At 41.6% G+C, this 26,871-nt stretch overlaps 1 protein-coding gene across 4 annotated transcripts in view; it reads left to right on the top strand.

Moving 5' to 3' along the window:
* The window catches only part of CPSF3 (cleavage and polyadenylation specific factor 3), a 51,575-nt gene that overhangs the window by 1,241 nt on the left and 23,463 nt on the right, over positions 1–26,871 (top strand). For all 4 annotated transcript variants that reach the window (XR_013403068.1, XR_013403069.1, XR_013403070.1 and 1 more), the window contains exons 2-11: positions 3,900–3,963; positions 5,056–5,153; positions 5,889–6,017; positions 7,713–7,890; positions 9,084–9,173; positions 11,433–11,583; positions 16,194–16,369; positions 17,521–17,679; positions 19,234–19,380; positions 24,521–24,673. Coding sequence is in view for 1 of the 4 variants with exons in the window: in XM_015111667.3 (XP_014967153.1) it covers positions 3,900–3,963; positions 5,056–5,153; positions 5,889–6,017; positions 7,713–7,890; positions 9,084–9,173; positions 11,433–11,583; positions 16,194–16,369; positions 17,521–17,679; positions 19,234–19,380; positions 24,521–24,673 (1,345 nt within the window). In the remaining 3 variants the exon portion in view is untranslated. The remainder of the gene's footprint in view (positions 1–3,899; positions 3,964–5,055; positions 5,154–5,888; positions 6,018–7,712; positions 7,891–9,083; positions 9,174–11,432; positions 11,584–16,193; positions 16,370–17,520; positions 17,680–19,233; positions 19,381–24,520; positions 24,674–26,871) is intronic.

Here is a 26,871-nt window from a genome sequence, read left to right as displayed (position 1 = left end):
AGGAGACCATTACTTTGAAGTCAGACCTGAAGTACGTTATCTACTTGACCACTTAGTAGGACAACAACCTCACTAAACCTGTTTTCTCATGTGGAAATGAGATAAAACTTGAAGAGTAAAGATCGCGGTAGGTGCTTTGTAAATAATAGCTAATCTAAGAGGGCAGGTAGGCATTGCACTGAGCACTGTGAAAGTATGGAAAAGGGATTTCTGACAGATTGAGGAAAAAAGGATACCTCATGCATCCTGAAAAATGTGATGCTTGAGCTGAGTCCTCAAGAATGAGTAGGAGTTGAAGACTGGGGGGCCCAGGGTGTTCTAGGCAGTGGAAGTGGCACATGTGAAAGTGAGAGTGGCCACAACTTGTGGCCAGATTCCTCATGGCTGTAGCTAAAGAGTTGAGTTAGCAGATGAAGCGACAGGCTGTTGAGGTCCAGTTTAGGAAGCACCTCATATACATAGGAGTTTGGACCTTTATCAGATAGTCAATTACAGGGAGCCAGCAAAGGCTGTTAAGCAAGCATGGATATTGTGAGGAATTATGTTTTAGGAAAATCACTCCTGGCAGCAGTGTAGCAGCTGAATAAAAGGATGGATTGAGTAGAGCAGGTTCAGTAAGATATCATTGAAAGATTCCAAGTCTAGGTGATCAGAGCCTGTAGTGAGTGACATGAGTGTGAGAGAGTACGCAAATGAGATCTTCAGGATTTTGTGGCTGATCAGCTGTATCTGGAAGGGTGGTTGTGGGGAGGGAAGGCAGGGCAGAGAGGATGTTATGATGACTCGGATTCCTAAGTTTGGCAGTTGGGAAAGGGTAGTGTTCTTCACTCTAGGAGTGTAGGAAGTGGGGCAACTCTGGAGTAAATTTGGGAGTTCGGTTGTTTCATAACAGCTTTATTGAGATACAGTTTACATACTATACAACTCACAATTTATATACCATACAACTCTCAGTCGTTCTTAACATAGAGTTATACAACCATCACCCCTCTCTCATTCCAGAACATTTTCATCACTCCCAAAAGATACCTTGTATTCATTAGCAGTCATGGACAATCCCCACTACCTCTCCAGACCTTAGCAACCACTAATCTACTTCTCTACAGATTTGCCTGTTGTGGACATTTCACAGAAGTGCGATCATACAATACATAGTCTTTTGTCTCTGGCATCTTTCATTTAGCGTAATCTTTCCAAGGTTCAAAATTGAGGAGTTTTATTCATTCAATAAGTATTTTTTGTGATTTACGTAGCAATACAGCAGTGAATAAGGTGGACAATGCCTCTGTTCTTAGGAAGCTTTCATTTAGTAGCCTGAAGCAAGACATAAGTGGATACAATAACTTCATGTAGTTGTAAGTATTAAGATAACATGATGCTGGGTTGCGGCTTGCTGTGAAGGGCAAATTAGAGGAGGTAGTCAAGAGAAAGCATCTGAGAAGGTGACATTGGAACTGAGACCCAAATGATACAAAGGAGCCAACCACATCAATATCTGAAGACAAAGCATTTCAGGAAGAAAGCAGAGCAAGTAGGGGGCATGTGGTGGAAACCAGTTTGGCATATTGAATATGAAGTCCCGGGAGAGATCCTAGTAGAGATACCTAGTGTCCCGTGTATGTATTAAAGGTCTGGAATTCAGAAGAACAATCTGGGTTACGAATACGGGCTTGGAAGTCCTTAGCATGTCAGAAAGATGAGAATGAAGATTGAGAAATTGGCCAAGGAGCAAATCCTCGGAATATCAACATTTAAAGGGTGGGCAGAGGTGGCTGAATATGTGAAGGAAACAGGAAAGCCAGCAAGACAGGATGAGAGCATCACGTCAGAGAAGCCAAGGGAGAGGTGCTTGAGGAAGGAGCAAGTACTCCTTACGAATGACAAAGGCTGCCAAGAGAACAAGATAGGGACTGACACCTATAGTTCCAGCTATTTGGGAGGCTGAGGCAGGAGGATCACTTGAGCCCAGGAGTTGGAGGCCAACTGGGCAACATAGGGGGACCTTGTCCCAAAAAAAAAAAAAAAAAAAAAAAAAAACTGAAATGACTACGGAGCAGCAAGGATAGTTTCAGAAAAGTGATTAGTAAGAGCCAGAGGAGAGTGAATTGAGGAGTGAGTGGAAGGTGAGGAAGTACAGGAGGGTCCACTGCCCTAGGAGGCGGGCTGGGGAAAGAATGAAGTGGGAACTAAAGGAGATGAGAGTCAAGGGATTTTAATTTGGGGATGAACATGGCTGTAGTGTATTTCAATTTGGATTGGATGGTAAAGAGCAGGCAGTGAGGAAAATGTCAATGACACAGCAGTGTTCAGTTCCTCAGAAGAATGGAGGGAGTACATAGAGTAGAATGGTGGAAAGATTCGTCGTGGGAAGAGAGGTCTGTTCTATCTATAGAGGAGAAATGGAAGGAGACAGATGTGGGCAGGTTGGTACCCTGTTGGTACATGCATTTTTAATTATTGTACCAACATGAAGTTGAGGAAATTTACAAATGGACTGTTTATTTTTTTGATGCAGAAGATGGCCCATACCTCAAGTGAAGAAGAGGATAGAGGGTTGGAAAATGTGGGAAAGGGGAGAAAGTTTGAAAATAGTTGGTATGGAAATGAGATGGAGAAAACAGCTAGGCAACATTGAGGGCCAGTTAAAGTGCAAGGCCAGGGTATCCACAATAATTAAAAACAAAAACTGATTAAAAGTGGAAGGCCAGGAGTTTATGGCAGCTCTCATCCACAGTTGTTTGATCTTCTCTATCAACACCTGCTCGGAGGTAGGATCTCAGTTTGGGGAGAGGTCCATTGCATGTCCATCTGAATGAGTTCCTTGAGGTCAGGGTCCCTGTAAGGCATTTCCATGTCCTACACACTTAATACAGTGCTTGGCAAATAGAAGCTGCTTAATGTTGAGTGAGTGAGTGAATTGTGAGCTAGAATGATTGGGGAAAGGCATCAAGGAAGGTGAGGGATTTGAAAAGTGAGGTGTAACTTGAAGTGTGCCTTGTGACCATTGCTAATTATGGCTGAAATTATTAATTTAAGAAGAAACAAAAATTATTTAAGTACTTAGTATAAAATATGCTGAAATAACAGAAAGTAGAAGGAAAAGCGATTGAAATTCACAGTATGAATAAGTATTTAAAATTTTTTTTTTTTTTTTTAAGACGGAGTCTTGCTCTGTCGCCCAGGCTGGAGTGCAGTGGCACGATCTCTGCTCACTGCGAGCTCCGCCTCCCGGGTTCACTCCGTTCTCCGGCCATAGCCTCCCGAGTAGCTGGGACTATAGGCGCCCACCACGATGCCTGGCTAATTTTTTGTATTTTTAGTAGACACAGGGTTTCACTGTGTTAGCCAAGATAGTCTCAATCTCCTGACCTAGTGATCTGCCCGCCTCGGCTTCCCAAAGTGCTGGGATTACGAGCCACCGCGCCCAGCCATTTAAATTTAAACCATTTGGCAAATACAGATTATGATCTTAAAGAAGATGACAGTGTTGATATGCTTATGGCTTTCTACTTAAGTGCTAATTCTAAAAGTATTATTACATAATCTGCGTAACTGCTATTTTGCATTTTAAATACATCATAATTTAATCCTAAAATTCAGAAAATTGAATTTAAATCAAGCCCAAACCTTTGGGCTTCTTGGATCTCTACCGCCTTCTCTCTCAATTTTAACAACTGCGAGATCCCTGGACTCCCAAGGATCAGTTTTCATCTTTTCCCACGTGGACACTGTTCTTCCCTGCCTTTGTAATTTTGTAGAACTCTCTTATGTCTCAGAATTTTTCAGTGAGGTGCTGTCGTCAGATGGGATGTAGCGCACATTGTAAAAAAGTAAGTTTATTGAACTTGGTTTTGATGTTTTTTTAAATCCTTTTTTTTTCTCCCCTTGAATGTTTACAGTGGAGCTGGGCAAGAAGTAGGAAGATCATGTATTATTCTCGAGTTCAAAGGAAGAAAAATAATGGTAATTACTATTTTTGTACTCAGTTTAATAATATGGCTCTGTCTGTATTGGGTGTTAGTCTTTTCTCGTAGACTAGTTATCTTTTTAGCTGCCAGAAAAATGTTATAGTGCATGCAATCTATGCTGTATAATGTTAATGAGAAAAACTAATACATACTTCTACTTAGTAATTTAGTTGATTAAGAAGATATATTCTATGACTGTAAAATTGTCAGCTAGATCTGTTGAACTGTTACTTCTTCGAAGTCCCTCTTCCACTCCTGAAGGGTTCAGGCAGCCTAACTGCCCCATCCCAAGTGGAAGATCCAAGGGCCCAATCACTGAACACATTGAGAGCTCTAGCCACCTCCAGCATGTGGGGATCAAGCCTTGGCCTAGAGAAGGTTGGATGCCCAAGTCCTACTGGGGCTGCCGGCCTTGGATAAGTCACTCTGCTTCTCTAAGCCTGAAAAGTAGAGGGGTTAGAGGAGATGGTTTCATTCTAAGGTACTCATTAGAAAGTCAGTTCTGTGTCTCATGTTCCTTTGATTTCTCTTCTCAACTCTTCCCAATCTGAAAAGAATATGAATAGGTCAGACATAGTCATCTTTTTAGTCATCTATTGTGTTAATTTGGTAGTAACGCCATAAAAATAAGTAACTTTAGTGACCGAGTCTTAAGAATTTGTTCCCTAATTCCTTAAAAATATTTAAATTATCCTGATCAGGTAAATTTCCCATTTCTAATTATGATCTTCTCACAAGATCTGGTAGTAGTAAATCTATAAACTTTTTAAATTTTAATCTTCTGATATCGAAGTTTTTGAAAAATATTTAATTCATTGTTAGAATGACGACCCAAAGTAGTTGGAAAGAAGCTGTTTTGTACTTTGCATCCTGTGACCCCTAAATGTGAGCTAAATTTTAAATTTGTTGGGAAGTTAGAATTGTTAATGGCATAGTTGCCACTTTTAATAAGAATCATGTTCCAAGTGCTAGTGTCCGGAGTCTATCCTGAGTATGTGGGTGATAGATCTAGAATTATTGTCTGTTTGCTGAATGAATGTTAATAAAACGCACAGGAGATTGTGGTCTCTTTTCCTGTGTCTTTCAGCTGGACTGTGGGATCCACCCTGGCCTAGAAGGAATGGATGCTCTTCCTTATATTGATTTAATTGATCCAGCTGAGATTGATCTCCTATTAATTAGTCAGTAAGTTTTTCCCTTTATTAATGACGCTGTTTTTCACGGACTTTTACCGTCAAGCTCATTCCTTACTAGATTTTGAGAGTTTGGTTTTTTAAAAGAGTGTTTTTTGCTGGGAAGCATATTGCAGATATCTAAGTCTAAACCAGCACTCCATAATGGCATCAGAGGCTAGAGAAGTTGACTATGAAAAACTTACCTATCTCTATATATAAGTTCAGTGAGTACGTGAGAAGGAGATAGTACAGAACTTGAATCACTGTAAAACTTGAGACTAAGAAAGCCCTTTTCCAGGGTATGTCCTTGAGGTCACTGTTTTGTCACATGTTTCTGTAAGAACACCATTTCAACTTTATTGAAACTATTTTTACATAGAGCTCATATAGAAAAATGTGACAAGACAGTGACCTCAGGGAGATACCCATGTTTCAACTTTATTCTGCTAAGATGTTTGCTGTAATTCTGGCTGCCAAGAGTAAGTTTGGGATATTCTTCTTCGTCCCTAATTGTTCACTAATAAAGTTTTTTTGCTGTTTAAAAACGATACTTTAAACATCTTTCTTCCATATTAAAACTGTATGTGTTACTTCTTCCTTCTGCACATACCAACTCTTGGTTTTCTGAAAGTGTCAGTACATAGTTGTTTATATAAAACTTGTTTGTACAGTAAGCAACAGTTTCATTACATGGTGTCCGATGGATAATAATTTTAAGAATTAATGCAGCCTCTTTCTTTTTAAGTTTCCATTTGGATCACTGTGGAGCTCTGCCCTGGTTTCTACAGAAGACAAGTTTCAAAGGAAGAACATTTATGACTCATGCCACAAAAGCTATTTATAGATGGCTTCTTTCCGATTATGTCAAAGTTAGGTAAATTACTTTATTAGATTATACACGACTTTGGCTCTTTATAGTACATATGGTTCAAGATATGGACCATTTTGTGTTTTAAAATGAGGTGCTCTCTTTTCATGTATAAGGATATTAGTAATTTCATCATTCATTAACAAGGTCATTGAAACCTGTTGTGTTTCTAGCACCTTCCTGACCTTGAAGGTTTTTTTGAGACAGGATCTTGCTGTGTCATCTAGGCTGGAGTGCAATGGTGCGATCACAGCTCACTGCAGCCTCAACCACCTGGGCTCAAGCAGTCCTTTCACCTCAGCCTCCCAAGCAGCTGAGACTACAGGCGTGTGCCCCCACACCCAGCAGAGGTTTTTTGCTTTTTGAAGAGATGGGGTCTTATGTTGCCCAAACTAGTCTCAAACTCCTGGGCTCAAGTGATCCTCCTGCCATGGCCTCCCAGAGTGCTGGGATTACAGGCATGAGTCACTGGCCTGGCCTTGAAGTCTTTATATAGCTTTTGTGTCCTTTTAAAACTTCATTAGGCTGGATTGGAAGAGTTATGCTTAATTGTGGTAACACTCATTAACACTTCAATAATGCTTACCACGTATTAGGCCCAATCCTAAATTCCTAATGTATATTAACTTCACACACAAAAGATACATATTTTATATATATTATATATACATATATAATACACGTGTATATATTATATATACACATGTATATTATATATATATTTTTATATATATATATATTTTTTTTTTTTTTTGAGATGGAGTCTTGGGCTGTTGACCAGGCTGGAGTGCAGTGGCACTATCTTGGCTCACTGCAACCTCCGCTCCCGGGTTCAGGCAATTCTCATTCCTCAGTCTCCCCAGTAGCTAGGATTATAGGCATGCAGTGCGTGCCACCATGCCTGGCTAATTTTTGTATTTTTAGTAGAGAAGGAGTTTTACCATGTTGGCCAGCCTGGTCTTGAACTCCTGACCTCAAGTGATACGTCTGCCGTGGCCTCCCAGAGTGCTGGAATTACAGGCGTGAGCCACCGCACCCATCTGGGAGATAAATATATTTAATCTTCACACCAACTCAAGATGTAGGTTCTATTATAAATTCCATTTTATAGATGATGAAACTGAGGCACAGCAAGGTTAGGTTATTTGCCCAAAATTGTCACAGTAAGAGACAGAGCGAGGATTTGAACCCAAACAATCTGGCTCCCGAGTCAGTGTCCTTAACCACTATTCTCTCTTCCTTTTTTATAAGTACATTAACATAATTTTCAGAAGAAAGGCTGTGCTAGACTTTGTAGAAAAATCTTTTCTCATCCTAATGTGAGAAATATCTGCCATGGTTCAATGTATGTGAGTGTGTTACATCTTTCAGGAGTGTTGGGGTGGGAAAAAATTTGAGAATACTCTCCTAAAGAGTATTTTGTCTTAATTTACTGTATGTATTACTGAAAATTGAGAGTACTTTGAGCACAGTATCTTAATTTCCTGTGTGGTTTGTTTAAAATCAAGTTTTGTGGCTATATACACAATAGAGTAAAAAAAAAAAATACACAAAATCTCTAAAAAATTTTAAATAGCATAATTCATGCAATATATTTTGAAGAAATACCATCATGGATATGTTATCCACAATTTCTTTGTGTTCAAAGGCTTTTTAAAAAATCTGACTTAATTGTTTTTGCTGACATCTTTCAAAATTTAGTAACATATCAGCAGACGACATGTTGTATACCGAGACGGATTTGGAAGAAAGCATGGACAAAATTGAAACTATCAACTTTCATGAAGTTAAGGAAGTTGCAGGAATCAAGTTTTGGTGTTACCATGCAGGGCACGTCCTAGGAGCCGCCATGTTCATGATTGAGATCGCAGGCGTGAAGGTACCCTCTGGCTCTGGCGCTTTTCTCCCCAGAGAAATCAGTACAGAGCTTTGTGCCACCAAGTACTATTGAAAAAAAAATTCCCTAAGACTTGCAAAAGTGTCAGAACACTGAATCATAAGATGAAAATACAGTTAACACTTTTTCCTTTTAAATATCGTAGTTCCTACCTCCATTACAATACTTTCTGTATCAAGACTGAGAAAAAAAAAAATTTTAACGACTGAGAAAGGGGTAAAATAAACACCTCAGAAAGGAATTCCCTGAATTCTAAAGGATTCAGTTTCCTTTAGAAAACTGGTTAGGGAAGAGGTGTCTTTGTGGCTGCATTCATTTAAAAATAAAACACAATTTGATATTCATGTCCCCCTGATGTCTTAGGATTCACAGATAAGCCCCTAAGCAGAGTGGACTGCAAGAGTAAAAGGGGTTAATTAGGAAAGATCTTTAGGGAACCCTTGAACTTCTGCAAATGTGGGTGGACTACTAGGTTTCTAGACTCCAGAGCAGCTGCTTTGAACTCTGGCTGCACGTAAGAATCTCTTAGGGAGCTGTTGAAAAGTAACTATTGAATCAAAATCTGGAGGTGTAGCTTGGCCTTTTCCTTTTTGAGTTTTCTAGGTGATTCTAACGTGCAGCTAGAGTTGAGAACCGATGCTGTAGTGTAACGTCCTAAATTTTTCACAGCTGCTTCTACATTTGGAACTTTTAGACATTGAATTGTAAAATATATCACTGAATCTCTTATTCTTGCAGTTTGCTCCAGGGCACAAAAAATAAGTAGCACAAATGCCGATGTGAATTCTCTTGGAATTTGATGCAGACCTTCTTACGATTTTATCTCTGGTTTTAGACCATGTACCTCAGTGCACTCCTTTCCTTGTCAGCATGCCCTTTTTCTCTAAGAAGTTCAGAGCACTTCTCAAGTGGATTAATGTTATATAGGTTATCTTTGTGAGATGATACTGGGAATAGATTATTCCCATTTACTAGATGAAATAATTGAAGCACTGGACCATTTACTAACTAAACTACACATTTTGAATTCGACACAAGCACTGCAGGTAAATTTCATCAGTTTTAGACTTTTTAAAAACTGTAACTGCACTTTTGGATTTCATGAGTTTAATCTATTCACTAGCAAAATGAAGCCTTCCCCAAATCCTAACTTTCTAGTTTTATCTTTTTCATAGCTTTTGTACACAGGTGATTTCTCAAGACAAGAAGATAGACACTTAATGGCAGCTGAAATTCCTAACATTAAGCCTGATATTCTTATCATTGTAAGTATTAATGTGCTATATTGTAATCAATGTAATGTAAGCAGATTTTTTTCTTTTGGAAAATAATATTGTGATCTCACTTTCATAACATATTATTGGATATAAACTTATCTTTTTTTTTAATATAAGAAAATTGGTGGCCAGGCACAGTGGCTCACACCTGTAATCTTAGTGCTTTGGAAGGCCGAGGTGGGTAGATCACTTAAGGCCAGGAGTTAGAGACCAGCTTGGCCAACATGGTGAAACCCCATGTCTGCTAAAAAAAAATACAAAAATTAGCTGGGTGTGGTGGTGCACACCTGTAGTCCCAGGTACTGGGGAGGCTGAGGCACAAGAATCACTTGAACCCAGAAGGTGGAGGCTACAGTGAGCCAAGATCACGCTGCTGCACTTGAGCCTGGGCTACAAAGCAAGACTCAGTCTCAAAAAAAAAAATTGGGGCAGGCACTTCTTTTTGTAGTGCAGCTTCACTTTCTTGTTGTTAAATGCATTAACTCTAGTCTAATATCAGAGGCACCAGGCTGTCTCTGGGCAGGATCGTCAGGCCGTCTTTGGGCAGGATCATTTTCACTGGGTGTGCCTTCTCCCTGTCTCCTAAATATATTTTTCTAGATGACAATGTGTAGAAGAACATCTATGGGTCATTTTGGAAATGGCGTGACCTCACTGCCTTTGCCACGGTGACTGTCCTCAGACCCTTAGTCCATGCTAACTTACCGTTTTGTTTATCTGTGTGTCCTGTCTGCCTACTAGGTTGCAAGTCCCAGGGGAGCAAAAAAATGGACTGTGTACCGAAGCTCTTTGGGGGCAGCTTGGGAGTGTGTTGCTGACGGTAGAGTCAGGGGTTGGGAGAGAAATCTTGCAGGCTTTTGGTATATATAAGAACATCAGGTGTATGTGGTTCAAGGAGGAAGAGTTGTCTGTTTCTCCTCCACCACCTACCACATTCTCCAGCTGTCCAGGCATGTGGGCCAGTACACACTGCAGTGCATAAGCAACATGTCAGCAGATTACATTGGACTCTGCTCATGGTATGCCCAGCATATAAACTTAAATTAAGGGAAGATTCATTTTTGAACCCTCAGAAAAAGTAGTTATTTTCATAGTACCATACTTTAAAGGAGTGCTTCAAATTTTAATATGCATATAATCATCTGATGATATTGCTAAGGTACAAATTCTGATTCAGTATGTCTGGGCTGGGGTCTGAGACTTTGCACTTCTGATAAGCTCCAAAGGGATGTCAATCTTCTGGTCAGTGGACCACACCTAGTAAGACTTTAAGGATATTCTTAAGCAGAAGTATAAGAAACAACATCTATTTCTATTTTAAAAGCTTTGACTTATCAGAGGTAGGAGAAATAACCTTTTTCTTCCTAATGGAAAGCAAAATGGACATGGGAAGAAAATACAGTTTTGGACTATTTCCTGATTCCATTTTATAAAATGTTCTTCTTACTTAGATTTGAATTCTGGCATTCTTTGTTTTGTTTTGTTTTGTTTTTTGAGATGGAGTCTCACTCTGGAGTGAGTGACGCGATCTCGGCTCACTGCAACCTCTGCCTCCCAGGTTCAAGTGATTCTCCTGCCTCAGCCTTCTGAATAGCTGGGATTACAAGGCGTGCACTACCATGCCCAGCTAATTTTTGTATTTTTAGTAGAGACGGGCTTTCATCATGTTGGTCAGGCTGGACTCCTGACCTCAGAAGATCTACCCGCCTTGGCCTCCCAAAATGCTGGCATTACAGGCATGAGCCACCATGCCTGGCCTGTTTTGTTGTTGTTGTTAAATTGTATTTTTTTGAGATGGAGTCTTGCTCTGTCGACCAGGCTAGAGTGCAATGGTGCAATCTCAGCTCACTGCAACCTCGTCCTGGGTTCAAGCTATTCTCCTGCCTCAGCCTCTGGAGTAGCTGGGATTACAACCGCCCACCACCATGCCCAGCTAACTTTTGTATTTTTAGTAGAGACAGGGTTTCGCCACGTTGGCCAGGCTGGTCTTGAACTCCTGACCTCAGGTGATCCACTTGCCTTGGCTTCCCAAAGTGCTGTGATACAGTTGTGAGCCACTGCGCTGGGCCTGAATTCTAGCATTCTTGCTTGCTCTTCCCAATTGCTATTATGACAACACATGTTCAAGTAAATGACATGCTAATGGAGAAGTGAATTACTTAGCCCCTCAGCATTTCACTGATGTTTAACTTTTGAATTCTTTGGGGATCATCGGTTTTAGTCTCACACTTCTAATATGTTATTTAGGAATCTACTTATGGGACCCACATCCATGAGAAACGTGAAGAGCGAGAGGCAAGATTCTGTAACACTGTCCACGACATTGTAAACAGAGGAGGCAGGGGTCTCATTCCTGTCTTCGCTCTTGGAAGGGCTCAGGAGCTGCTCTTGATTCTGGGTATGCCATTTCCTTTCTATTTAGGAGATGATTAAAATCTTGTCATTTTATCAGGATAATAACATGGTCTTGGATGAGTCATTCCACCATCCTGGACTTCAGTTTTCTTCATTTAAAAATAGGGATTTGGGGCCAGGCGCGGTGGCTCACACCTGTAATCCCAGCACTTTGGGAGGCTGATTTGGGTAGATCATGAGATCCGGAGTTCAAGACCAGCCTGACCAAGATGGTGAAACCCCATCTCTACTAAAAATACAAAAATTAGCCGAGCATGGTGACGGATGCCTGTAATCCCAGCTGCTCAGGTGGCTGAGGCAGAGAATTGCTTGAACCTGGGAGGTGGAGGTTGCAGTGAGCTGAGATTGTACCACTGCACTCTAGCCTGGGCGACAGAGTGAGACTCCATCTCAAAAAAAAAAAAACAAAAAACAAAAAACTAGGGATTTGGATCTAGGAATAGCCTAGGAAAACAGCAATTCTCATGCACTGCCGCTGGGAATGTGAACTGGCGTCCCCTTCTGGTGGCCATGAGAAGTCTTAAAATATGTGTAGCCTTTGGCCAGCAGTTCCGCTTCTGGGAAATAAATGAGATGTACAGAAAATTTTGTCAAGAAAGGTATTCATCATTTTAGTATTTTCAAAGAAATACCATGTCAGTAAATATAACATTATAGGAAAAAATTGTGTTACAGATGAGTAATTACATACTTTCACATAATATATTAAGTCAACCAAAAAAGTAGAGTTCAAAACTGTATGGACTCTGTGCCGGGCGTGGTGGCTCAGGCCTGTAATCCTAGCACTTAGGGAGGCTGAGGTGGGCAGATCACTTGACGCCAGGAGTTCAAGACCAGCCTGGCTATCGTGATGAAACTTTGTCTCTACCAAAAATAGAAAAATGAGCCAGGTATGGTGGCGCACGCATGTAGTCCCAGCTTTTCTGGAGGCTGAGGCATGAGAATTGCTTGATCCCGGGAGGCAGAGGTTGCAGTGAGCTGAGATTGCGCCAGTGCACTCCAGCCTGGCTGACAGAGCGAGACTCTGAAAACAAACAAACAAACAAAAACACCTATATGTACTCTGGTCCTAGTTAGGTAAAAAATGCACACACAAATGACCGAAAAAAATACTAAATCTGGATAGTGAGAATATGGGTGATATTTTTTGTTTTCTGCTTTTCTCCATTTTACAAGTACTTCAATGAACATGTATATAACTTTTTGTAATAAGAGGAACAATGGTTGTTACTTTTTAGCATACATTTGTACTTAATGATCCCTTCTACCTCATATTCTGTGATCTATTTGGGAAAACCACTCTTATTAAAGAATAAAAGAAGGTGCTTTGCAGCCAGGCATAGTGGCTCATGCCTGTAATCCCTAATTCCAACACTTTGAGAGGCTGAGGGTGGAAGATCACTTGAGCCCAGGAATTTGAGACCAGCCTGGGCAACAAGGCAAGACCCTGTCTCTACAGAAAATACAAAGAATTAGCTGGGTATGGTGGTGCACACCTGTTGTCCCTCAGCTACCTGGGAGGCTGAGGTGGGAGGATCACTTGAGCCTGGGAGGCAGAGGTTACAGTGAGCCGAGATTGTGCCACTGCACTCCAGCCTGGGCAACAGCGTGAGACTCCGTCTCAAAAAATAAAATAAAATAAAATAAAATAAAATAAAATGGGTGCTTTGCATGTATGTAACCTCTGTGTGAAGCACTAGAAATGCTTGCATCTTACCTCTTCCTCTCTATTCTGCCATCTCGGTGAGGAGGAGAAAAAAATAGTATCCCTGTTACACTGAAAAGGAAAACAGAAGGAAAGTTGGAAGAAATGACCCCAGATGAAAAGCAAATCTGTAACAGATAGGACTTCTAGAAGCTGAATTTCCCAAATCCGAATATAATTCAGTCTTCTGATCTTGATTAGTCCTCCTTCCTAACTGCAAGTCAAATTCGTCCTTAGAAGTCTTGAAGTCGAAGTCTTTGTGACCAGTAAGATGAAGAGCAGAGAAGTTAGGAAGTTGAAACAATGTTGCCACCATCAAATTGGATTGCCAGATTTAGCAAATAAAACTAGAGGACAACTCATTAAATTTTAGGTTCAGATAAATAATCATGTTTTAATATAAGTGTACCAAATATTTAATATATATTCTTTCTCTTTTTTTTTTTTTTTTGAGATAGAGTCTCACCCTGTCACCCAGGCTGGAGAGCAGTGGCACTATCTCAGCTTGGCGTGATCTCGGCTCACCACAACCTCCGCCTCCCGGGTTCAAGCTATTCTCCTGCCTTAGCCTCCTGAGTAGCTGGGATTACAGGCATGCGCCACCATGCCTGGCTAATTTTTGTATTTTTAGTAGAGACGAGATTTCACCACATTGGCCAGGCTGGTCTTGTTAGTATATATTCTTATACTAAAAATCTTTTGTTGTTCACGTGAAATTCAAGTTTAACTGGGTATTTGATATTTTTATCTGGCAGTTCTACCATCTGCTCTTTGCAACTGGTTGCCCTTTTTCCTTAAAGTCTCCCTTGTAATATAGTATAATAGAAAGGACGGCTGCTTTCAAATCTTATCTGTGTTTCAGATCAAATCTATCATATGGCTACAGCCATATGACCTTGGGCAAATTATTTAACTTTTTTAATCTTCAAAATTTGTTCATAAACACACGCACAACAAAACAAGAAATGGTGGCGTGGTTGTGGGATGTAATCCGCTTTAGGGTATCTAAGAAATCATAAGAGAAACGAATCATGAATGGGATAAACTAGAAGACAAAGCAGGAAATTTATTTGTAACACACGTGACAAAGTTTTTGTCCTCATATAGAATTATCATTGATACATCGGCCGGGCGCGGTGGCTCAAGCCTGTAATCCCAGCACTTTGGGAGGCCGAGACGGGCGGATCACGAGGTCAGGAGATCGAGAGACGATCCCGGCTAACACGGTGAAACCCCGTCTCTACTAAAAAAAAAAAAATACAAAAAACTAGCCGGGCGAGGTGGCGGGCGCCTGTAGTCCCAGCTACTCGGGAGGCTGAGGCAGGAGAATGGCGTAAACCCGGGAGGCGGAGCTTGCAGTGAGCTGAGATCCGGCCACTGCACTCCAGCCTGGGTGACAGAGCAAGACTCCGTCTCAAAAAAAAAAAAAAAAGAATTATCATTGATACATCAAATGGAAGAATAAAATTCACACAATATTCAGCCTTTTGTTTTACCCTTAGTTTGCTAGTTAAGATGGTGATAAGTCTTCGTAAGTTGTTTTGAAAATTAGAAATTATAGATGCAAGTAATATAATAGGCATATAATACATTTTCAAACCACAGAGGCACCTATTAGAATAAAGGGTGTCTTTCAGCCATACTACCTTGATAAAATTTTGGGATTTAATGAGCGCTTTTCCTTTAACGTAAGTCTTTTTTTGAAGGTATATTACCCACTGCTTTCTTTAATTATCAGAAACTGGTTAGTAGTTTTTTAAAAATACAAGCATGGCTGAGTGTGGTGGCTCATGCCTGTAATCCCAGCACTTTGGGAGGCTGGGCAGGAGGATCACTTAAGTCCAGAGTTTGAGACCAGCCTGAGCAACATAGTGAGACCCAGTCTCAAAAAAAAAAAAAAATTAGCCGAGTGTGGTAGCACACTCCTGTAGTCACAGCTACTCAGAAGGCTGACACGGGAGGATCACTTGAACCTAAGAGGTTGAGGCTGCCATGAGCCATGATTACATCACTACCCTCAAGGCTGGTCGACAGCCTGGGTATAAAACACAAAAACAAAAAAAACAATAATAGCATAATACGACTACTTTTTTTTTTAAGTGTTCAAAATTGGTGAACTCTTGGCAATTCTATTTTGTAATTAGCACTCAATAAATCTGTTTGAAATATTAATAATACATTTTTATTTAAAACCACAGAATTTTTTCTAATATGTTTTTCTAATACATTTAAATAAAAATTTATTATTTAGTGTCTCGTTATGGCAATAAGTTATAGACTTCAGTGTAAATTTATACTGAGTAATTTTTTTTTTTTTTTTTTTTTTAATTTTTTGATACGGAGTCTCGCTCTGTCGCCCAGGCTGGAGTGCAGTGGCTGGATCTCAGCTCATTGCAAGCTCCGCCTCCCGGGTTTAGGCCATTCTCCTGCCTCGGCCTCCCGAGTAGCTGGGACTACAGGTGCCCGCCACCTCGCCCAGCTAATTTTTTGTATTTTTTTGGTAGAGACGGGGTTTCACCATGTTAGCCAGGATGGTTTCGATCTCCTGACCTCGTGATGTGCCCATCTCAGCCTCCCAAAGTGCTGGGATTACAGGCTTGAGCCACCATGCCCGGCCTACTGAGTCATTTTTAAAAGGCTCCACATCTTTGGACTATGATCACAGCATTCTTTTTTAGGTCATGTGCCATTTAGAAGTAAGTTTTGGTTTTGTAAATTTAAGTTAGTTACAACCAGGATAATTTTGCTTAAACTCTTTAAAATATAGTTATGTGCCTTATTTCTTGGTTGTGTGTGTATCATTTCTTGTTTCTATGTGTATCATTTATTATTTGAACTATTTACCCCATGTAACAAAGTGATGTTTGTTTCTTGCAAAATCTCTCTAGATGAGTACTGGCAGAATCACCCAGAACTACATGACATTCCAATATACTATGCATCATCTTTGGCCAAGAAGTGTATGGCAGTGTACCAGACATACGTAAATGCCATGAATGACAAAATCCGCAAACAGATCAACATCAATAATCCCTTTGTTTTCAAACACATTAGTAACCTCAAGGTGAGTGCTTGTGGAAGAAAGACAAGGATGGATAAAAGCAAATCAGTCATTAGGAGTAGGAGGTACGAGGCCGCAAGTGATGGCTCATGGCTGTAATTTTAGCCTTTTGGGAGTCCGAGGCAGGAGGATCACTAGAACTCAGGAGTTTGAGACCGGCCTGGGCAAGATAATGAGACCCTGTGTCTATAAAAATAAGATAAAAATCATAGACAGTGCGTGTCAGTGACTCTGGCTGAATTCCTCTTGCTGGAGTCTTACCTCTTCTCTAGCTGGTGTCGTTTTTCTGCAGGAAAACCAAACTTCAGCAGCTGACGTTCTTTTTTTGCTTCAACAGATTTTGCCACTTACCCCAAGTAGCCATGTGTTCTCAGTATTTATAATACTTATCTCTTTTGCTGTAGGAATAAAAAGTTCTGAGGAGAAAAGTATCTTGTATTATGTATTTAAGTTTCTCTTCTCACTCAAACCAAATCATCTTTTTGATTAGTGCTGCAAATTCTATATATGAAAATTTTTATATACTTTTCTAGAAGCATTCAATAAAATCTGATTTTATTTAATTTAAAAAATACTGTTTAACTCAATTGATGCTTGAACTCAATTGATATCTGAAATAATTTAAAAGTGGTCTTCCAGTTGTAAATAGGCTTTGTTCATAAAGTATATATTTTAAGTTAACTGCTTAAGGATTATAGACAAGTTCTCCCTAGAACAGCGTTAAACTTTTTGATTTCCAGGCCAGCTCAAAATATTCATGGAGCATGCAAAGCCATTGTGAGTCTTTGGGAATATTTTTTCAGAGTTGTGTCTTGGGTAGATCAATACCCATTTGACTCTTCCTTTTACTTTTCTGCCTGCCTGGTAGGCACTGAAGATGGTCCTGATGGTTCTGATGGCTCTCTAGCTGCCAGTAGAAGGTTTTGAAGATCAGCGTGAACTGACTGCTTTTTATTACTTGGTTTTTCTACCATTCCTAGCCTAAACTGTTAGGAACTTGGTAACTGAACTTAAAATGTGTACCGATCTTGTGAAGGCCCTTTCAGTAGTGTGATTAATCTCTTCCTTAGCCTGTTGTTATTCTTTAAAAAGAAAGAATGCTTTGTCAGCTGCTGGTAGCTAACATACTTTTCCCATTCTGTTTTCTCTCTTAGAGCATGGATCATTTTGATGACATTGGTCCCAGTGTTGTCATGGCCTCCCCAGGCATGATGCAAAGTGGCTTATCCAGAGAGTTATTTGAAAGCTGGTGTACTGATAAGAGGAACGGTGTCATTATAGCAGGATACTGTGTGGAAGGGACACTTGCCAAGGTCAATTATAGTCATAGGCTATTGTGTTATTCCTAATCAGAATTATGGAGGTGGTAGGGTCCTCACAGGTTTTTGCACTGAAGTAATTCTTTAAATAGTACAAGTTTTGATTTTTAAAAATGAGGATGAGAGTAGGTAGCTAGATATGAGCGTAGGATGTGGAATTATGCAGACACTGAATGGCATAATGAGGTCCCAGGTGATTGATGTACAAATTAAAGTTTGAGAAGTGCTCATCTGGTTGCAAGTAGAGAATGATGGACAGGAACCTATTTGAGACAAACACGTGAATACCCTCCCTCATCTCATGAAGAACAGGTTTACTAATACGTATGATCTTAAAAAGCTGTAGAATGTGTTTGGGTTGACCACCTTCTACTGTTATGAAACATTGGTTTTCAGCTCTTAGGGATGTAGAAATTGTAGAAAATACATGCAGAATTTGAGAGGCAGTTTCTGAGCATCCAGGCATGACATTCTCATCCTCTTAGCATTAACATCTATTTTATTTTTAAAAATATGATTCTTTATTTTGATAATCTTTATTACTTTACCTTGTTCTATAAAGTTCTTTAGTGGCCATGTTGTATTTAAAATAGATTTCCAGGCTGGGTGCAGTGGCTCACACCTGTAATCCCAGTACTTTGGGAAGCCAAGGCGGGCAGATCACCTGAGGCCAGGAGTTTGAGACCAGCCTGGCCAACATGACGAAACCCCGTCTCTACTAAAAATACAAAAAATTAGCTGGGCGTGGTGGCGTGTGCCTGTAATTCCAGCTATTCGGGAGGCTGAGGCAGGGAGAATTGCTTGAAACTGGAGGCAGAGGTTGCAGTGAGCCAAGATTGGCGCCACTGCCCTCCAACCTGGATGACGGAGCAAGACTGCATCTCCAAAAAAAAAAAAAAAAAAAAATTGATTTCCGGGCCTGGCATGGTGGCTCACACTTGTAATCCTGCGCTTTGGGAGGCCACAGTGTGTGGATCACTTGAGCTCAGGAGTTCAAGACCAGCTTGGGCAACATGGAGAAATCCCACCTTTACAAAAAATAGAAAAATTAGCCAGGCATGGTGGCACATGCCTGTAGTCCTAGCTAGTTGGGGGACTGAGGCAGGAGGATTGCTTGAACCCAGGAGGTCGAGGCTGCAGTGAGCTGAGATCACACACTGCATTTCAGCCTGGGTGACAAAGTGAGACCCTATTTCAAAAAACAAAGATTTTCAGAATAGAAATGTATCCACATATCTGGGAAATGACTTTGGAGAGCACAAGAGTAGTTGGGAATACAGGTTTGTCTTTCCAAGCATAGAGTTACGATTCTCACTGACAGCACACCAGATAGATGAGTTTTAGTTAATTTGTTTACTTTTCTCATTAAATGTTTGCTTGATTGAGAACATGAGTATTTGATATTTACTGAGTCAGTTATATTAGAATGATTTTGTGCTGAAGGTCCTAAATTTAACATGAGTTTATGACTGCATGAAAAAAATGAAAATGTACCTTTACGTTTATAACTGGGTAGTTTGTTATGCTATTTTTCTTCATTTTCCACAGCACATCATGTCTGAACCTGAAGAAATCACTACTATGTCTGGACAGAAGTTACCACTGAAAATGTCTGTTGATTACATTTCTTTCTCAGCTCACACGGATTACCAGCAAACCAGTGAATTTATTCGTGCTTTGAAACCGCCTCATGTGGTTAGTCTTATGAATTTGATTTATTGTACTAAAGGGAAAAGAAGTGCATACCCAGGAAACTGCAGCAGGCAGTTCACAAAGCAAGCATCACCACCTCCTAATGCAATACCCCATGAGCAGAGCCTTCCACGTGCGCTCGCGTTTGGCCTTTACAACTCCCCTTTGATTTCAACAAGCTGCACCCTTTCTCCGTAACCGACTCTTACTCAGACCTACCAACCCCAATCCTAATGTTTTTCTATTATTTTCTGCTGCCTCTCCAATAATTTAAGAGCCAGGCTTGGAGTATGACTGCTCATTTGGAATGCCAGCTCCATCTCTTACTTACTGTGTAACCCTTGGCAAGTTACTTAACCTCTCTGTACCTCATTTGTAAATAGGAATAATAACAGCTCATAAGGTTATTGTAAGGACCAAGTGAGAGAACATATCTGAAGCACTTAATGTGGTGCTTGGCACATAGTAAATGCTTAATAATAAGAAATAGTACAAGGATCATTTGGAGAGAGGAGAAAGACAAGTCACACAATAGTATAAGTTTAAGATTTAAATAGATATGAAATATACTATATAGCGTGGCTGGGCATGGTGGCTCACGCCTGTAATCCCAGCACTTCGAGAGGCTGAGGAGCGTGGATCACGAGGTCAGGAGATTGAGACCATCCTGGCTAACACAGTGAAACACCATCTCTACTAGAAATACAAAAATTAGCTGGGTGTGGTGGCAGGCGCCTGTAGTCCCAGCTACTCAGGAGGCTGAGGCAGGAGAAGGGTGTGAACCCGGGAGGTGGAGCTTGCAGGGAGCCGAGATCATGCCACTGCACTCCAGCCTGGGCGACTCCGTCTCAAAAAAAAAAAAAGAAATATACTATATAGTTCCTTATTAGTATATGATTTATTTATCTGTTTATTTATTTATTTATTTTTGAGATGGGAGTCTCGCTCTGTCACCCAGGCTGGAATGCAGTGGCGCGATCTCGGCTTGCGGCAGCCTCCACCTCCCTGATTCAAGCAATTCCCCTACCCTAGCCTCCCGAGTAGCTGGGATTACAGGCACACATCACGACACCTGTCTAATTTTTTTTGTATTTTTAGTAGAGACAGGGTTTCACCATGTTTGCCAGACTGGTCTCGAACTCCTGACCTCAGGCAATCCGCCCGCCTTGGCTCCCAAGCAGCTCTCTGTCTCAGCCTTCTGAGTAACTGGGATTACAGGTGCCCACCAACACACCTGGCTAATTTTTGTATTTTTAGTAGAGATGGGGTTTTACCATCTTGGCCAGGCTGATCTTGAACTCCTGACCTTGTGATACACCTGCCTCAGCCTCCCAAAGTGCTGGAATTACAGGTGTGAGCCACTGCACCTGGCCAACTTACTTATATTTTTAAGTATGATGTAACTTATTAAAAATAAATTAGATATTTTGATGGAATTGGAAAGGAGGGGTAAGCTGAAAAAAGTGTGTATTTTTTATTAGAAGAACACTAATGAAGCATGTGTCCATAGAAAATAGATGAAGTGCCCTTTCCAAATGTATCGGAAAGCAGAAGAAATGGCCTTTTGTTAGTTTTGTTTGTTTGCTTGTTGTTTTTGGTTTTTTTTTTTTTTTGGATGGAGTCTTGCTCTGTTGCCTAGGCTGGAGTGCAGTGGCGCCAATTTCGGCTCCCTGCAGCCTCTGCCTCCTGGGTTCGAGCGATTCTCCTGCCTCAGCCTTCCGGGTAGCTGGGGTTACAGGCACGTGCCACCACACCAAGCTAATTTTTGTGTTTTCTCTAGAGACAGGGTTTCACTACATTGGCCAGGCTGGTCTCGAACTCCTGACCTCAGGTGATCCACTCACCTCAGCCTCCCAAAGTGCTAGGATTACAGGCATGAGCCACTGCACCTGGCCTTGCTCGTTGTTTTTTAAATATGTTTTACTGTGGTAAAATATCTAACATAAAATTTGCAGTTTTAACCATTTTTAAGTGTACAAACCAGTGGCATTAATTATATTCACAGTGTTGTACAACCATCACCACATTCTGTTTTCACAGCTTTTCATCACTCCAAGCAGAAACTCTGTACCGTTACACAGTAACTCCCCATTTCCTTCTCCCCACCCTGGTAATCTCGAATCTACTTTCTGTTTCTATGAATTTGACTGTTCTAGGTATTTCATCTAAGAGGAATCATAATGCCTACGGTGTTTTCAAGGTTCATCACATTGTGGCATGTATCAGCACTTCATGCCTAAGTCATGGTCCGTTGTATGTAGACCACATGTTGTTTATCCATTCACCTGTGGATGGACACTTGGGCTGTGTCACTTTCCAGCTAGTGTGAAATGGTATCTCGTGGTTTTGATTTTCATTTCTTTAATAACTTTCTTTAATGTTGAGCACCTTTTCATGCAGTCTTTTGTTAGTTTTTGAGTTCTTTCTAGCATGATAGGCCTCACAGCACTGGCCCTTAATGAGCAGATTATTTGGTCGAGAAATACCACTCTCCTGTCCATAGCATCATGGTGTGTAGAGTTTAGTCACAGAGTAGGCTCCTCCCAGGTGTTTCTTATTGAATGTGTGCATGAACATCCCCCCAGATTTCCAAGCCAGGGAAGAAAAGCCGTGTTGCTCTTTCTGTGTGGTGTCACCACCTTATCCTCAGCCCCATTTCATCCTGTCACTCTCTGGTTCTACTTCTGCTCATAGTTTAAGTTCCTGGGTTGAACTTCATGCTCATTTTCCTGTAATAACCGGCTCTAGCAAAAGTATAGCTGCAGGATAAAATTGCAACACTAGTAGTGTTGGTGGTAGTAATCAGTACTAGCTTACATTGATTATTTACCACATGCCAGGCACCGTACATGTGTTTTATATGAACTGACTTGCTTAATTTTCATGACCGACAGCTGTTCTGCAGATGGGGAAACTGAGGCGTGAAATCACTTGGTCAAGGTTACACAGCTAATAAGCAGCAGCACCAGGATTCTGCTCAGGCAGCCAGGCCCAGGCCCTTCCCCACCAAGCAGTAAGCCCTGCCACGTGCTGGTGCTGGCTATGCCCAGCCGCAAGCCATCTACCACATGTGAGACGCTACGAACAGTCTATCTTGGCCGGGCGCAGTGGCTCAGTCCTGCAGTCCCAGCACTTTGGGAGGCCGAGGCAGGTGGATCACTTGAGGCCAGGAGTTCAAAACCAGCCTGGCCAACATGGTGAACCCCATCTGTACTAAAAGTATAAAAATTAGGTAGGTGTGGTAGTTCACACCTGTAATCCCAGCTGCTTGGAGGCTGAGGCATGAGAATCCCTTGAACCCTGGAGGCAGAGGCTGCAGTGAGCCAAGATCACGACACTGCACTCCAGTCTGGGCTACAGAGTAAGACTGTCTCAAACAAACAATAAAAAGAAAAATCTGTCTTGTAAGATAGAATTTACAAAAGTGAATGAAAAGGGACTGGTTGCTAATGCTGTTGTTGTAAACACCCTTTAAAATATATCATTGGGGCTGGGCACAGTGGCTCATGCCTGTAATCATACCACTCTGCGAGGCTGAGGTAGGAGGACTGCCCAGAAGTTTGACACCAGCCTAGACAACATAGTGAGACCTTGTCTCTACAAAAATAAAATAAAACTAGCCAACCATGGTGGCTCATGCCTGTAGTCCCAGCTACCTGGGTGGCTAAGGTGGGAGGATTGCATAAGCCTGGGAGATTGAGGCCACAGTGAGCCAAGATTATGCCACTGCACTCCAACCTGGACAACAGAGCAAGACTCTGTCTTTAAATAAAGAAATATATAAAGTAATAAAATGTTCCATTTGGTTCTGAAATATTTTATTAGGATAGGCACAGTGGCTCACACCTATAATCCTAGTACTTTGGGAGGCCAAGGTGGGCAGATCACTTGAGCCCAGGAGTTCGAGACCACCTTGGGCAACATGCAAGACCCTGTCTCTACAAAAAATACAAATATTAGCTGGGCATGGTGGTGTATGCCTGTAGTCCTGGCTATGTCGGAGGCTGAGGCAGGAGGATTGCTTGATCCCTGGAGGTTGAGGCTGCAGTGAGCCATGATCACACCAGTGTACTCCAGCCTGGGCAACAGAGTGAGACCTGTCTCCAAAAATATATAAATATATGAGGTAGGCCAGGCTCGGTGGCTCACGCCTGTAATCCCAGCACTTTGGGAGGCCGAGGCAGGCAGATCACAAAGTCAAGAGTTCGAGACCAGCCTGACCAACATGGTAAAACCCCGTCTCTACTGAAAATACAAAAATTAGCCAGGCATGGTGGTGTGCACCTATAGTGCCAGTTACTTGGGAGGCTCAGGCAGGAGAATCGCTTGAACTCAGGAGGTAGGGGCTGCAGTGAGCTGAGATCACGCCACTGCTACACTCCAGCCTGGGCGACAGAGCAAGACTCCATCTCACAAAAAGAAAAAAAAGGGAACTATGGGTGTTTTCTGACACAGTAGGGTAGCAATAGTTTTGTACAAGAGTCATAGGCATTTAAAACTAGAAGAGATTACAGAAGTCAGCCCTTTACCACTATGAACATAGAAGCAGTGAAACATGGAAAAGGCGTGTATCTCGTTAGTGGCAAAGACTGGAGTAGAAAAGAAGTTTCTTGGCCGGGCGCGGTGGCTCACCCCTGTAATCCCAGCACTTTGGGAGGCCGAGGCAGGTGGATCACGAGGTCAAGAGATCGAGACCATCCTGGCCAACATGCTGAAACCCCGTCTCTACTGAAGATACAAAAATTAGCTGGGCGTGATGGCACGCACCTGTAGTCCCAGCTATTCGGGAGACTGAGGCGGGAGAATTGCTTGAATCTGGGAGGCGGAGGTTGCAGTGAGCTGAGATCGCGCCACTGCACTCCAGCCTGCCAATAGAGCGAGACTCCACCTCAAAAAAAAGAAAAAGGAAAGAAAAAGGAAAAGAAGTTTCTTTACTCTTTGTTCAAATAGTACCACATAAGGATCTTTTGAAGCCAAACAGAATGAATATGTGTATACACGTTGAATTGGCTGGAGGTCCTAGTAGTAAAGTTTCATAACTTCCAAGTATGTCTCTATTTCATATACTTAATTAATTCAACTCAGGACCATGATTAATCTGAATAATGTTTCCCTATATTCTTTTAACATTTATTCTATGTAGATTTTAGTCCATGGAGAACAGAACGAAATGGCCAGATTGAAAGCAGCACTGATTCGAGAATATGAAGATAATGATGAAGTTCACATAGAGGTTCATAATCCTCGGAATACAGAAGCAGTGACCTTAAACTTCAGAGGAGAAAAACTAGCCAAGGTAAAAGGTTATGGCTCCTGTCTATCCGATCCATGTTTTTTCTTCATGAAAGACTGTACTTCATAAGAAAATAGATCTTTAGTCAAAAGAATATGCTTATTTCTATTTGTTATACTACAGGAATTTTATCCTTATCCTTTCTGGCTTCTTTTGATTCTGTTCATTCATTTCTTCAGGTGGAAAATGTTCAGCTAGATTAGATCTTAATGCAGCTGAATCTCATAGATCTTTAATCCACATCTCCACTTGCTTTTCCTTCCCACATCTGAGGGTAAAGAACTGTTCCTTACTGTTTGTTACTGTAGCCATGTATGTTTGTGTAGATATGGTGGAATATATGGAAACATTTTCTTTTTAAAAATTAATCGGCCAGGCTCAGTGGCTCACGCCTGTAATCCCAGCACTTTGGGAGGCTGAGGCGCATGGATCACTTGAGGTCAGGAGTTGGAGACCAACCTGGCCAACATGGTAAAACCCCGGCTGTACTAAAAATATATATATTTTTTAAAAAATTAGCTGGGCATGGTTGCAGGTGCCTGTAATCCCAGCTACTTGGGAGGTAGAGGTGGGAGAATCCCTTGAACCCGGGAGGTGGAGGTTGCAGTGAGCTGCAATCGCGCCACTGCACTCCAGCCTGAGTGACAGAGTGAGACTCTGTCTCAAAACAAACAAAAAAGAAGTAATCAAGGCTGGGCACGGTGGCTCACTCCTGTAATCCCAGGACTTTGGGAAGCCAAGTCAGGCAAATCGCTTTAGCTCAGGAGTTCAAGACCAGCCTGGGCAACATGGTGAAAGCCAGTTCTACGAAAAATACAAAAATTAGCTGGGTGCGGTGGCATGTGCCTGTAGTCCCGGCTACCCGGGCGGCTGAGGTGGGAGGATGACTTGAGCCCAAGAGGTTGAGGCTACAGTGAGCCATTGTCCTGTCACTGCGCTCCAGCCTGGGTGACAGAGCAAGACCTTGTCTCAAAAAAATAAAAAAAGAATTGCTCATTTTTCAGAGTGAAGTGTACTGTTTTCAGAATTTGAAGTTGAAATAGTTAAGGAAAGCCTGAGCTGCCTTTTTAGAGGGATGCTGTCAGAAGTCTGCATCTTTACTTCTGTTGATCACAACTCCTTTAGAAATACTTCTAAGGAAAACTTTTAAAAAATTACATATATAATTTTAAATTTTTAAAAAGGAATTGAAATCAGTATGTTGAAGAGATATCCGCAACTCCCATGTTCTGTTTTTTTGTTTTGAGATAGGGTCTCACTCTGTTGCCCAGGCTGGAGTGCAGTGGTGCATTCATGACTCACTGCGTCCTCGACCTCCCTAGGCTCAGCTGATCCTCCCATCTCAGCCTCCCAAGTAGCTGGGACTACAGGCACAAATAATTTTTTTTTTTTTTTTTTTTTTTTGAGAAGGAGTCTCGCTCTGTCGCTCAGGCTAGAGTGCAATGGCGCTATCTCGGCTCACTGCAACCTCCGCCTCCCAGGTTCATGCAATTCTCCTTCCTCAGCCTCCTGATTAGCTGGGATCACAGGCACCCACCACCACACCCGGCTAATTTTTTTTTGTATTTTTAGTAGAGACGGTGTTTCACCACATTGTCCAGGCTGGTCTCAAACTCCTGACCTCAAGTGATCCACCCATCTTGGCCTCCCAAAGTGCTGGGATTACAGGCGTGACCCACCATGCCCAGTCTCAGGCTCAAATTTTTAATGATTTAGTTGAAGGCTGAAATATCAACATATGGGCCAGGAGCTGTGGCTCACGTCCATAATCCCAGCACTTTGGGAGGCTGAAGTGGACAAATCATCTGAGGTCAGGAGTTCAAGACCAGCCTGGCCAACATGGAGAAAACCCTGTCTCTACTAAGGATACGAAAATTAGCCAGTTGTGGTTGTGCGCAACTGTAGTCCCAGCCACTCAGGAGGCTGAGGCAGGAGAATCGCTGGAACCTGGGAGGCGGAGGTTGCAGTGAGCCGAGATCATGCCACTGCACTCCAGCCTGGGCGACAGAGCAAGACTCCATCTTAAAAAAAAAAAAAAAAAAAATGTTAATAGCAACTTTACAACACACTTTTAATACATAATGAGCCAAACCTGCAGATGCTAATTAATGAATATCCTTTCTTGAAGGTGAATTGGAGGAAAAAAAGAAATTAGCAAAACTTAGGGTATGAGGTTTTTGTTGTAAATGGTTGTGGTTACT

Source organism: Macaca mulatta, chromosome 13, assembly GCF_049350105.2.
Source record: "Macaca mulatta isolate MMU2019108-1 chromosome 13, T2T-MMU8v2.0, whole genome shotgun sequence".
NCBI lineage: Eukaryota > Metazoa > Chordata > Mammalia > Primates > Cercopithecidae > Macaca > Macaca mulatta.
This window is presented reverse-complemented; position numbering and strand designations above follow the sequence as displayed.